The sequence below is a fragment of the Argopecten irradians genome, chromosome 2 (assembly GCF_041381155.1).
Source record: "Argopecten irradians isolate NY chromosome 2, Ai_NY, whole genome shotgun sequence".
NCBI lineage: Eukaryota > Metazoa > Mollusca > Bivalvia > Pectinida > Pectinidae > Argopecten > Argopecten irradians.
In genome coordinates, this window is record NC_091135.1 from 55269376 (window position 1) to 55284906 (window position 15531).

The window sequence follows — 15531 nt, forward strand, 5'->3', positions numbered from 1 at the left end:
TATCATCACTACCGACCATGTAAAAGTTTTAATCATCACTACCGACCATGTAAAAGTTTTTATCATCACTACCGACCATGTAAAAGTTTATATCATCACTACCGACCATGTAAAAGTTTATATCATCACTACCGACCATGTAAAAGTTTATAATCATCACTACCGACCATGTAAAAGTTTATATCATCACTACCGACCATGTAAAAGTTTTAATCATCACTACCGACCATGTAAAAGTTTATATCATCACTACCGACCATGTAAAAGTTTATATCATCACTACCGACCATGTAAAAAGTTTATATCATCACTACCGACCATGTAAAAGTTTTATATCATCACTACCGACCATGTAAAAGTTTTAATCATCACTACCGACCATGTAAAAGTTTATATCATCACTACCGACCATGTAAAAGTTTAATCATCACTACCGAATGTAAATGTTATATCTCCGACCATGTAAAGTTTATCATCACTACCGACCATGTAAAAGTTTATATCATCACTACCGACCATGTAAAAGTTTATATCATCACTACCGACCATGTAAAAGTTTTTATATCACTACCGACATGTAAAAGTTTTTTATCATCACTACCGACCATGTAAAAGTTTTATATCATCACTACCGACCATGTAAAAGTTTTTATCATCACTACCGACCATGTAAAAGTTTTAATCATCACTACCGACCATGTAAAAGTTTTAATCATCACTACCGACCATGTAAAAGTTTTAATCATCACTACCGACCATGTAAAAGTTTATATCATCACTACCGACCATGTAAAAGTTTATATCATCACTACCGACCATGTAAAAGTTTAATCATCACTACCGACCATGTAAAAGTTTATATCATCACTACCGACCATGTAAAAGTTTTAATCATCACTACCGACCATGTAAAAGTTTTTATCATCACTACCGACCATGTAAAAGTTTATATCATCACTACCGACCATGTAAAAGTTTATATCATCACTACCGACCATGTAAAAGTTTTAATCATCACTACCGACCATGTAAAAGTTTTAATCATCACTACCGACCATGTAAAAGTTTATAATCATCACTACCGACCATGTAAAAGTTTTAATCATCACTACCGACCATGTAAAAGTTTTAATCATCACTACCGACCATGTAAAAGTTTTAATCATCACTACCGACCATGTAAAAGTTTATATCATCACTACCGACCATGTAAAAGTTTATATCATCATCATAGCTACCGACCATGTAAAAGTTTTAATCATCACTACCGACCATGTAAAAGTTTATATCATCACTACCGACCATGTAAAAGTTTTAATCATCACTACCGACCATGTAAAAGTTTATATCATCACTACCGACCATGTAAAAGTTTTATCATCACTACCGACCATGTAAAAGTTTTATCATCACTACCGACCATGTAAAAGTTTTATCATCACTACGACATGTAAAGTTTTCACTACCGACCATGTAAAAGTTTTAATCATCACTACCGACCATGTAAAAGTTTTAATCATCACTACCGACCATGTAAAAGTTTTAATCATCACTACCGACCATGTAAAAGTTTTAATCATCACTACCGACCATGTAAAAGTTTTTAATCATCACTACCGACCATGTAAAAGTTTTTAATCATCACTACCGACCATGTAAAAGTTTTAATCATCACTACCGACCATGTAAAAGTTTTAATCATCACTACCGACCATGTAAAAGTTTATATCATCACTACCGACCATGTAAAAGTTTTAATCATCACTACCGACCATGTAAAAGTTTTAATCATCACTACCGACCATGTAAAAGTTTTAATCCATCACTACCGACCATGTAAAATTTTTAATCATCACTACCGACCATGTAAAAGTTTTATATCATCACTACCGACCATGTAAAGTTTTAATCATCACTACCGACCATGTAAAAGTTTTTATATCATACACTACCACTACCATGTAAAAGTTTTAATCATCACTACCGACCATGTAAAAGTTTATATCATCACTACCGACCATGTAAAAGTTTTAATCATCACTACCGACCATGTAAAAGTTTTAATCATCACTACCGACCATGTAAAAGTTTTATATCATCACTACCGACCATGTAAAAGTTTTAATCATCACTACCGACCATGTAAAAGTTTTAATCATCACTACCGACCATGTAAAAGTTTTAATCATCACTACCGACCATGTAAAAGTTTATAATCATCACTACCGACCATGTAAAAGTTTTAATCATCACTACCGACCATGTAAAAGTTTTAATCATCACTACCGACCATGTAAAAGTTTTAATCATCACTACCGACCATGTAAAAGTTTATATCATCACTACCGACCATGTAAAAGTTTTAATCATCACTACCGACCATGTAAAAGTTTTAATCATCACTACCGACCATGTAAAAGTTTTAATCATCACTACCGACCATGTAAAAGTTTATATCATCACTACCGACCATGTAAAAGTTTTAATCATCACTACCGACCATGTAAAAGTTTTAATCATCACTACCGACCATGTAAAAGTTTTAATCATCACTACCGACCATGTAAAAGTTTATATCATCACTACCGACCATGTAAAAGTTTATATCATCACTACCGACCATGTAAAAGTTTTAATCATCACTACCGACCATGTAAAAGTTTTAATCATCACTACCGACCATGTAAAAGTTTTAATCATCACTACCGACCATGTAAAAGTTTTATATCATCACTACCGACCATGTAAAAGTTTAATCATCACTACCGACCATGTAAAAGTTTTAATCATCACTACCGACCATGTAAAAGTTTTAATCATCACTACCGACCATGTAAAAGTTTTAATCATCACTACCGACCATGTAAAAGTTTTAATCATCACTACCGACCATGTAAAAGTTTTAATCATCACTACCGACCATGTAAAAGTTTATATCATCACTACCGACCATGTAAAAGTTTTAATCATCACTACCGACCATGTAAAAGTTTTAATCATCACTACCGACCATGTAAAAGTTTTATCATCATCACTACCGACCATGTAAAAGTTTTATATCATCACTACCGACCATGTAAAAGTTTTAATCATCACTACCGACCATGTAAAAGTTTTAATCATCACTACCGACCATGTAAAAGTTTTAATCATCACTACCGACCATGTAAAAGTTTTAATCATCACTACCGACCATGTAAAAAAGTTTAATCATCACTACCGACCATGTTAAAGTTTTAATCATCACTACCGACCATGTAAAAGTTTTATATCATCACTACCGACCATGTTAAAGTTTAGATCATCACTACCGACCATGTAAAAGTCTATATCATCACTACCGACCATGTTAAAGTTTAGATCATCACTACCGACCATGTAAAAGTTTTAATTATCGCTACCGAACATGTAAAAGTTTATATCATCACTACCGACCATGTAAAAGTTATATAATCATCACTACCGACCATGTAAAAGTTTTAATCATCACTACCGACCATGTAAAAGTTTATATCATCACTACCGACCATGTAAAAGTTTTAATCATCACTACCGACCATGTAAAAGTTTATATCATCACTACCGACCATGTAAAAGTTTTATATCATCACTACCGACCATGTAAAAGTTTTAATCATCACTACCGACCATGTAAAAGTTTTAATCATCACTACCGACCATGTAAAAGTTTATATCATCACTACCGACCATGTAAAAGTTTTATCATCACTACCGACCATGTAAAAGTTTTTAATCATCACTACCGACCATGTAAAAGTTTTAATCATCACTACCGACCATGTAAAAGTTTATATCATCACTACCGACCATGTAAAAGTTTTAATCATCACTACCGACCATGTAAAAGTTTTAATCATCACTACCGACCATGTAAAAGTTTTAATCATCACTACCGACCATGTAAAAGTTTTAATCATCACTACCGACCATGTAAAAGTTTTATATCACTACCGACCATGTAAAAGTTTATCATCACTACCGACATGTAAAAGTTTTATCATCACTACCGACCATGTAAAAGTTTAATCATCACTACCGACCATGTAAAAGTTTTAATCATCACTACCGACCATGTAAAAGTTTATATCATCACTACCGACCATGTAAAATTTTTAATTAATCATCATTACCGACCATGTAAAAGTTTTAATCATCACTACCGACCATGTAAAAGTTTTAATCATCACTACCGACCATGTAAAAGTTTTAATCATCACTACCGACCATGTAAAAGTTTAATCATCACTACCGACCATGTAAAAGTTTTAATCATCACTACCGACCATGTAAAAGTTTTAATCATCACTACCGACCATGTAAAAGTTTTAATCATCACTACCGACCATGTAAAAGTTTTATATCATCACTACCGACCATGTAAAAGTTTATATCATCACTACCGACCATGTAAAAGTTTATATCATCACTACCGACCATGTAAAAGTTTTAATCATCACTACCGACCATGTAAAAGTTTTAATCATCACTACCGACCATGTAAAAGTATATTAATCATCTACTACCGACCATGTAAAAGTTTATAATCATCACTACCGACCATGTAAAAGTTTTAATCATCACTACCGACCATGTAAAAGTTTTAATCATCACTACCGACCATGTAAAAGTTTTATATCATCACTACCGACCATGTAAAAGTTTTAATCATCACTACCGACCATGTAAAGTTATATATAGATTATTTATCATCACTACTACCGACCATGTAAAAGTTTTATCATCACTACCGACCATGTAAAAGTTTTATCATCACTACCGACCATGTAAAAGTTTTTAATCATCACTACCGACCATGTAAAAGTTTTAATCATCACTACCGACCATGTAAAAGTTTTATCATCACTACCGACCATGTAAAAGTTTTTAATCATCACTACCGACCATGTAAAAGTTTTAATCATCACTACCGACCATGTAAAAGTTTTAATCATCACTACCGACCATGTAAAAGTTTTAATCATCACTACCGACCATGTAAAAGTTTTAATCATCACTACCGACCATGTAAAAGTTTTAATCATCACTACCGACCATGTAAAAGTTTTAATCATCACTACCGACCATGTAAAAGTTTTAATCATCACTACCGACCATGTAAAAGTTTTAATCATCACTACCGACCATGTAAAAGTTTTAATCCATCACTACCGACCATGTAAAGTTTTAATCATCACTACCGACCATGTAAAAGTTTTAATCATCACTACCGACCATGTAAAAGTTTTAATCATCACTACCGACCATGTAAAGTATCAAACCGAATGTAAAGTTTTAATCATCACTACCGACCATGTAAAAGTTTTATATCATCACTACCGACCATGTAAAAGTTTTAATCATCACTACCGACCATGTAAAATTAATCATCACTACCGACCATGTAAAAGTTTTATATCATCACTACCGACCATGTAAAAGTTTTAATCATCACTACCGACCATGTAACAAAGTTTTAATCATCACTACCGACCATGTAAAAGTTTTTAATCATCACTACCGACCATGTAAAAGTTTTAATCATCACTACCGACATGTAAAAGTTTTATCATCACTACCGACCATGTAAAAGTTTTCATCACTACCGACCATGTAAAAGTTTTATATCATCACTACCGACCATGTAAAAGTTTTATCATCACTACCGACCATGTAAAAGTTTTAATCATCGTTACCGACCATGTAAAAGTTTTAATCATCACTACCGACCATGTAAAAGTTTTAATCATCACTACCGACCATGTAAAAGTTTTAATCATCACTACCGACCATGTAAAAGTTTTAATCATCACTACCGACCATGTAAAAGTTTTAATCATCACTACCGACCATGTAAAAGTTTTAATCATCACTACCGATCATGTAAAAGTAAAAGTTTATATCATCACTACCGACCATGTAAAAGTTTTAATCATCACTACCGACCATGTAAAAGTTTTAATCATCACTACCGACCATGTAAAAGTTTATATCATCACTACCGACCATGTAAAAGTTTTAATCATCACTACCGACCATGTAAAAGTTTTAATCATCACTACCGACCATGTAAAAGTTTTAATCATCACTACCGACCATGTAAAAGTTTATATCATCACTACCGACCATGTAAAAGTTTTTAATCATCACTACCGACCATGTTAAAAGTTTAATCATCACTACCGACCATGTAAAAGTTTATATCATCACTACCGACCATGTAAAAGTTTTAATCATCACTACCGACCATGTAAAAGTTTTAATCATCACTACCGACCATGTAAAAGTATATCATCATCACTACCGACCATGTAAAAGTTTATATCATCACTACCGACCATGTAAAAGTTTTAATCATCACTACCGACCATGTAAAAGTTTATATCATCACTACCGACCATGTAAAAGTTTATATCATCACTACCGACCATGTAAAAGTTTATATCATCACTACCGACCATGTAAAAGTTTATATCATCACTACCGACCATGTAAAAGTTTTAATCATCACTACCGACCATGTAAAAGTTTTAATCATCACTACCGACCATGTAAAAGTTTATATCATCACTACCGACCATGTAAAAGTTTTAATCATCACTACCGACCATGTAAAAGTTTTAATCATCACTACCGACCATGTAAAAGTTTATATCATCACTACCGACCATGTAAAAGTTTTAATCATCACTACCGACCATGTAAAAGTTTTAATCATCACTACCGACCATGTAAAAGTTTTAATCATCACTACCGACCATGTAAAAGTTTTATCATCACTACCGACCATGTAAAAGTTTTATCATCACTACCGACCATGTAAAAGTTTTAATCATCACTACCGACCATGTAAAAGTTTATATCATCACTACCGACCATGTAAAAGTTTTAATCATCACTACCGACCATGTAAAAGTTATATCATCACTACCGACCATGTAAAAGTTTTATCATCACTACCGACCATGTAAAAGTTTTAATCATCACTACCGACCATGTAAAAGTTTTATCATCACTACCGACCATGTAAAAGTTTATATCATCACTACCGACCATGTAAAAGTTTTAATCATCACTACCGACCATGTAAAAGTTTTAATCATCACTACCGACCATGTAAAAGTTTTAATCATCACTACCGACCATGTAAAAGTTTTAATCATCACTACCGACCATGTAAAAGTTTTAATCATCACTACCGACCATGTAAAAGTTTTAATCATCACTACCGACCATGTAAAAGTTTTAATCATCACTACCGACCATGTAAAAGTTTTTAATCATCACTACCGACCATGTAAAAGTTTTAATCATCACTACCGACCATGTAAAAGTTTTAATCATCACTACCGACCATGTAAAAGTTTTAATCATCACTACCGACCATGTAAAAGTTTTAATCATCACTACCGACCATGTAAAAGTTTATATCATCACTACCGACCATGTAAAAGTTTTAATCATCACTACCGACCATGTAAAAGTTTATATCATCACTACCGACCATGTAAAAGTTTTAATCATCACTACCGACCATGTAAAAGTTTTAATCATCACTACCGACCATGTAAAAGTTTTATCATCATACACATGTAAAATTTTATCATCACTACCGACCATGTAAAAGTTTTATATCATCATAGACCATGTAAAAGTTTTAATCATCACTACCGACCATGTAAAAGTTTTAATCATCACTACCGACCATGTAAAAGTTTTAATCATCACTACCGACCATGTAAAAGTTTTTAATCATCACTATCGACCATGTAAAAGTTTATATCATCACTACCGACCATGTAAAAGTTTACATCATCACTACCGTCCGAGCATGTAAAAGTTTTAATCATCACTACCGACCATGTAAAAGTTTTAATCATCACTACCGACCATGTAAAAGTTTTAATCATCACTACCGACCATGTAAAAGTTTTAATCATCACTACCGACCATGTAAAAGTTTTAATCATCACTACCGACCATGTAAAAGTTTTAATCATCACTACCGACCATGTAAAAGTTTTAATCATCACTACCGACCATGTAAAAGTTTTAATCATCACTACCGACCATGTAAAAGTTTTAATCATCACTACCGACCATGTAAAAGTTTTAATCATCACTACCGACCATGTAAAAGTTTATATCATCACTACCGACCATGTAAAAGTTTTAATCATCACTACCGACCATGTAAAAGTTTTAATCATCATTATAGCTACCAACCATGTAAAAGTTTTAATCATCACTACCGACCATGTAAAAGTTTTAATCATCACTACCGATCATGTAAAAGTTTATATCATCACTACCGACAATGTAAAAGTTTTAATCATCACTACCGATCATGTAATTTTTTAATCATCACTACCGACCATGTAAAAGTTTTAATCATCACTACCGACCATGTAAAAGTTTATATCATCACTACCGACCATGTAAAAGTTTTAATCATCACTACCGACCATGTAAAAGTTTTAATCATCACTACCGACCATGTAAAAGTTTTAATCATCACTACCGACCATGTAAAAGTTTTAATCATCACTACCGACCATGTAAAAGTTTATATCATCATTACCGATCATGTAAAAGTTTTAATCATCACTACCGACCATGTAAAAGTTTTAATCATCACTACCGACCATGTAAAAGTTTTAATCATCACTACCGACCATGTAAAAGTTTTAATCATCACTACCGACCATGTAAAAGTTTTAATCATCACTACCGACCATGTAAAAGTTTATATCATCACTACCGACCATGTTAAAGTTTTAATCATCACTACCGACCATGTAAAAGTTTTAATCATCACTACCGACCATGTAAAAGTTTATATCATCATTATAGCTACCGACCATGTAAAAGTTTTAATCATCGCTACCGACCATGTAAAAGTTTTAATCATCACTACCGACCATGTAAAAGTTTTAATCATCACTACCGACCATGTAAAAGTTTTAATCATCACTACCGACCATGTAAAAGTTTATATCATCACTACCGACCATGTTAAAGTTTTAATCATCACTACCGACCATGTAAAAGTTTTAATCATCATTACCGACCATGTAAAGTTTTAATCATCACTACCGACCATGTAAAAAAATTTAATCATCACTACCGACCATGTAAAAGATTTAATCATCATTATCGACCTTGTTACAGTTTTAATCATCATTACCGACCATGTAAAAGTTTAAATCCTCGCTACCGACCATGTAAGTTTAAATCATCGCTACCGACTATGCAAAAAGTTTTAATCATCACATCATCACTACCGACCATGTAAAAGTTTTATCATCACTACCGACCATGTAAAAGTTTTAATCATCACTACCGACCATGTTAAAGTTGTTATCATCACTACCGACCATGTAAAAGATTTAATCATCATTACCGACCATGTAAAAGATTTCATCATCATTACCGACCATGAAAAGATTTCATCATCATTACCGACCATGTAAAAGTTTTAATCATTAGGCTATTGCCGACCATGTAAAATTTTCAATAATCATTAACGACCATATAAGTTTATACCGACCATGTAAAAGTTTTAATCATTAGGCTATTGCCGACCATGTAAAATTTTCAATAATCATTACCGACCATATAAGTTTAATTCATCGCTATTGACCATGTAAAAGTTTTTATCATCACTACCGACCATATAAAGTTTTTTTTTTAAATCTTTGTTACCGACCATGCAGAAGTTTTTGGTTTGTTGACAATTTGTAAATCTCGATCATTATTATCATTGTTAAAGCTTTCCTTGAAAAAAGTGTACAATCGTTTTCGTTCTTTAAAGATGCTCCACCGCCGACAAATGGTATTTTTTCACTATCAAAAACAGGAGAAGACGATTTAATATTTTCCTTCAGTTACAAAAGTTACTTATTTTACACCATTACCAACATTGGAAAGTATGAGCATCTAATTTTACTTCAAGTTAAAATTATGAAAAATAATTAATTGCATCCCGAAAAAATTTTGTGGCACTATATCCTATATGGAATGAAGTACTGATTGCGCATGCACAAATGGCAAAATAAATTATTTTATATTATTTTTTGTGTTAATTAGACATATATAAACACGATAATACACCAATTATTGTTCAAATAATGAATATCATTTATGCTATGTCGGCGGTGGAGCATCTTTAAATGGTTCTACGAAAATGGCAATGTAAAAAGGCTTATATGTTAAACAAGAATCACGGGAAAAAACAATTTCAAAATGCTCCAACATAGTGTGAAATATTTTACTAGAATAAACATCCTGATCCTTACAAGGGGGTTACATACAAGTAAAACACGTCACAGACATACACTGTATAGCTTATTACCAGGGAGACGGCTCCAGGCGCTCACCAGGGAGACGGCTCCAGGCACTCACCAGGGAACAACATATACAGAACATTATTTTGTTTTCTGAGTCAGGTTTAAAGATTAAATAGAACAAGGACATAGTCATTCAGATCCCCCGCCAATGGAGATATCAAAGCTGAAGTAAGTTTGATTGTGGAGACTTATGTGTATGGAAGAAAACAGGAAAAAGGAAGTTGAGCTAAAGAAAGATGGAGTATAATTCAAGTAGAGCGGGGCTGCAATTGTTGAATCAGGTATACAGCCTTGACATTTATATTAGACTATATACACAAAGATGGGTGGAGTTTTGCAAAGTAACATTTACCATTTACAATGATATTTTCAGCAATGTTTCCATGGTAATGGAAAAAGTGCAAAAAATGATAACCTAAAAATAGCAAAAGGTACTACTAGACCATAAAAAGAATGTGTCTATGAAGTTTCATGGAAATATCTCTGCTGGTTTTAGAGTTATGCTCCGGAAATGAACCTGCTACAAAAATATGATATTTTCAGCAATGTTTCTATGCTTACAGAAAAAAGCACAAAAAGTGAAAACCTAAAAATAGCGAAAGGCACTACTAGACCATAAGAACAATGTGTCTATGAAGTTTCATGGAAATATCTCTTCTGGTTTTAGAGTTATGCTCCGGAAACGAACCTGGTACAAAAATATGATATTTTCAGCAATGTTTCCATGGTTATGGAAGAAATGCAAAAAATGAAAACCTAAAAACAGCAAAAGGCACTACTAGACCATAAGACCAATGTGTGTATGAAGTTTCGTGGAAATATCTCCACTGGTTTTAGAGTTATGCTCCGGAAACCATTCGTACGGACGGACAGACGGACGGATAGACAGAACCCATTTGTATATCCCCCGCCAACTTCGTTGGGCGGGGGATAAAAATTAGACTTGAAGAGGAACTCAACGGGTCAAGTTTTAGAAAAACCTTCTTATACTCCATGAAATAATATTAGCTAACAACATCAAAGAAGCTAATTACACAATTTGCTCATAATTTTTAGTTTTTTCCCCGATCAAACTTAAAATCATAGAACCAACAGAAAAACACCTTCTATAAAGCTTGAGAAAAACAGTTCTCAATCCTTTCACGAAATACTGACAGCAAGGTTCAATTCTAAAATATCAAAGATGGCTGTCTATTGCTCATATTATTTTCTAAAACTTAAAATTGACTGACAAAAACGCACATATGGGAACGTTGTTTACCTTGCCTATATAAATATCTTATTAAAGTTTGAGAGAAAACTAACTTGAAGTCTTCTCAAAATAGTTGTAACAATGATTTTTATAACAGACGAAGGATGCAAAAGGCAATTTGTATAGCCTGTCATGATTGGCAAAAAATAGACAATATAACATATTTCTCAGCCAATCAATATTCTCTTCTGAAAATAAAACTGACAGCAAATTACTAAGTTTCGATTACTTTCATGCATTTCATAATATACAACTGTACGAGTAGAATAAGTTAATATAACTTATCTAATATCGATAAAAGAGAAGATCCAGGAAATATCTTGTTTCCCCAAAATGAAGATTTTTAGATCCAGGAAAGACTTCACTACGTCACTTTTCTCTCGCTTACTCTAAACTCTAGAGCAGCGGTAAGTGAAGTTATGAGACGTCCAAGTACTTTAAGAAATTATAAACTGTCTCAATGTCTATAGATGGATGACAGACTGTTAGAAGTAAGGCAATTGGAACAGTCCAACATCCAATAGTCTTAAGTTAAAAAGACAGAGAGTAAAAACATAAATGCATCTAGGAAAACAATTAAGAGTAAATATCTAAAGTTTCAAAACATTTGCCTCTTTAGCTTTTTTTCTTTAAAATTTTTTAACAAATATCAATAAAATAATTGAAAATATTTCTAAAAGTATTTCCATTGGGTAATGAAACATCTGGTGTTTGAGGAGTATCAAAACAAGACATCAGTTCTTAAGTACAGATAATCTGATTGTGCAGAGGATTCTCATATAGCTATAGGATATATATTCAACATGTTTCCATGGTAACCGTTTTTGTGACAAAATCCATTGATGATTATAGATTATTGAACGGTAACAAAAGTCTTGATTATTGATTAAGCATACCTAGAATAATTTGTCAAATTTCCAAATATAGTTCATAAATAATTTTCACTTTTCGGGTTTTTCTGATGCTGATTATATTTAGGGGACTTGATAGATATGTTTTTTGTTGCCTGATTCAATATTGTAATACATAAAATGAATACAGGTTTTTGTATGTAGATGATACCCGATACATCACAGTAAACACAAACTAGTGAAACATACTGTAGAAAATTACCATTTTGTCTGATAGGAAAGGAATGTAGAAATTATATCCACAGAAATTAACCAACACAAAATTTTTATCCTACAATGAATAGCATGAAATATAAACGACATGGCGCCACAATGTTCACAAACATTTGGAGACTTCAGCTACTATTATGGACATCACTGTTTATTTTTACACAGATTGTTTAAGACCTCTAATTTCAATTCACAAAAATTATTTTAAAGCAATATTTTAAAAACAAAGTTCACCTTAAAAATATCCTAACAAATATAATATCATTGCACAATGTAATTATTGAACAAAACACAAAAAAAATGTCTTGTAAAATTGAATCACACGTGAGAAAAATTCAGGAAGAAACTGTCTGAAGAAAGTAGAAAGCTGTATTATGCCAAATTAGTGCAAGCAATTCATTTCATACAAACACAAAATTGTCAACAAAACCAAGGACTATAAAGAATGGCACAAAAATGTAGTGGTGGAGAAAAATCAGTACTGACAATCGCTGTGAAAGAAAAAAAAATCAGCCAATCAGAACCTGTCTAATTACCCTAGATAAATCTTGGCCTATCAGAACCTGTCTAGATGCTAGGGGCAGGTCTGTATGAGGAGGCAGGTTAGAGATATGTTTTCTCTGATGGGTAATTATAAATTGTGAGAAAAAAAATTAAGCCGTACGTAACACAATAACACACGAACACACAAAACTGACAAATTATTAACATGATTTGTCATAAAGCAAAATGGCTATGTACTTGTTGGCATTTATCTATATTTGTACTAACAATTGGATTAATTATGCATGATTAAACAAGAAAAACTGATAAGTCAAAAACTTATTCGGTCATAAAGCAAAATGGCTACCTTACAGCATTCCTTATCAAAACATGCACATCAAGGATTCCTAACAATAATAAATAGTAGTAAAATACTTCAGATGACACTTAATTAGACTTTACTAATAAGTGGTAGACAATTAAATGTACATTATTTACAGTAAATACTCTGTATATTTTATCATCAGTCTCATTAAAACCATATGTTGCTTCACTCTCCCAGGAAATACCAACACTACCTGTAGGTCACCTCAGCATGACATTTGATCCTGAAATATTAGCCAATTATGGAAATCAGTAACTGTCTCCATTAGTCAGCCAATCAGAAGACAGCCAATCAGAAGACAGCCAATCAGAAGACGGTTTACAAGGTATACTTTGCATCTTTATAACATCTATATTTCAGGTGCTTAATTGTAATTTTCATTTCCTCAGAAACTGCTCAAATTCATTGAAAGAAAACCAGCATATTTTCAATACAAATATTAGGTGTAATGCTTAAAGCTATTGTGATAAACATTTAGATCACCTTGTCAACATTCCAAACACATTTATATATGTACTGTAGTGATCACTACAGCCATTCTTAAGGCGATGCTCTGATTTGTATAACTAAAGGTCATACTGAGACGACCTATGAGGAGTTGATAGATTGTGTATTGAGTGAAGTGTAGAGATGCATGAGATAAATCTTAATTAGACCACTTCTATCACTTCAAAGTGGTTCAAGGACATCATTCCTTTCACAATCTTGGGAGTTCATTCCAGTAAGTTACTTTTCTGAATAAAGGCTGACGACTTGTCCTTCTTGTATTTGAGAGTAAGCAAACGTTATAGTTACAGGAAAATGAACCATTGAACTGATGCCACACTGTTGAGTAAGCTCACCTAGTCAAAAGTACCTAAGTCAGCCAAAAGTTAAATGCCTTACATAGTTGCTGCAAGCAAGAAGGAGAGCCATCAATATATAAACCAGTAATCCTGGGCACGCATTATAAATTGAACACTAGTTAATATTTAAAATATCAGGTAAAAACATCATCACAAAGCACTTCCTATCCTAGCATTCCGACCCATCTTCAGAAGTCACTCGTCGAAGTTTGGGTCCAAGTTTAAGTTCTGACAATAAGGAAGCCCGGACATTTTCTGGATTTGATCCCTGTGGAGGGGGCTTCGGTCTAACAGGTGGGGGAGCACTATACACCTTCTCTATCTCCTCCAGTTCCCACTCTGTTGGGGGTGGGGGCAGATCTAAGTCTGTATCGGGTGGTGCATACTGTGGGGGAGTACTCTCCTGTCTCCTCCTTCCTGCCCCTGGTATACCAGGAGGAGGATTTGTTGGGGCTTCAGTCCCACCTACTTTTTTACTATGTGGAGCTCCAGTGGGTGGAGGATGATGTCCTCTTTGATTGTTGACGCTGCCCGGTGGCAGCGGCTGTGGCATGTGTTGTGAGGGCGTTGGTGGTGCCGACATCGTGATGTGCTGGTTACCAGGGGTAGCGTATGGATTAGCCTGAAGGTGGTGCTGCTGCTCTTGTTGGTGACGTAACTGGATACTTTGTTGTATCGTCTGTAGCTCAGCATAGGCTGGCTCGGCCAATCCCCCAGAACTGCTACTGCGACGGTGGCCTGCAGAAACAGGTTGGCCTGATTTGTCGGCCATATCCCGTGGTGGAGTTTTCCTCAATCGCTGCACCACAGGCGGGGCTGCAGCAGTACTGATTGAGGAGGAGCGACGTACAGGTGGCGGCGGTTTAGGAGTGTTCATTGAGGCGCGTCTGGCTACCTGTGACACAGGAATACCTGTAGGGATAGAAATATTTAGAAATCAGATCTTCATTGTCATTTGAATTTTTAGGTCTTGTAATGGTTGTTTATTTAACTATTTGTATGTATTTTTTCATTGGTTTAAAATGGAGTCGTTATTATGCTTTGACAGTTATGAATAATTGCTACTGAAGGAGAAAAT

General features: G+C 33.9%; 1 protein-coding gene across 5 annotated transcripts in view; it reads right to left on the minus strand.

Annotated features, from left to right (window-relative positions):
* Positions 1-10272: 10272 nt before the first annotated feature.
* The window catches only part of LOC138315995 (protein MTSS 2-like), a 59284-nt gene continuing 54025 nt past the window's right edge, over positions 10273-15531 (minus strand). For all 5 annotated transcript variants that reach the window (XM_069257453.1, XM_069257454.1, XM_069257456.1 and 2 more), the window contains one exon: positions 10273-15365. In XM_069257453.1, the coding sequence (XP_069113554.1) occupies positions 14623-15365 (743 nt within the window). In that variant the 3' untranslated portion in view covers positions 10273-14622. The remainder of the gene's footprint in view (positions 15366-15531) is intronic.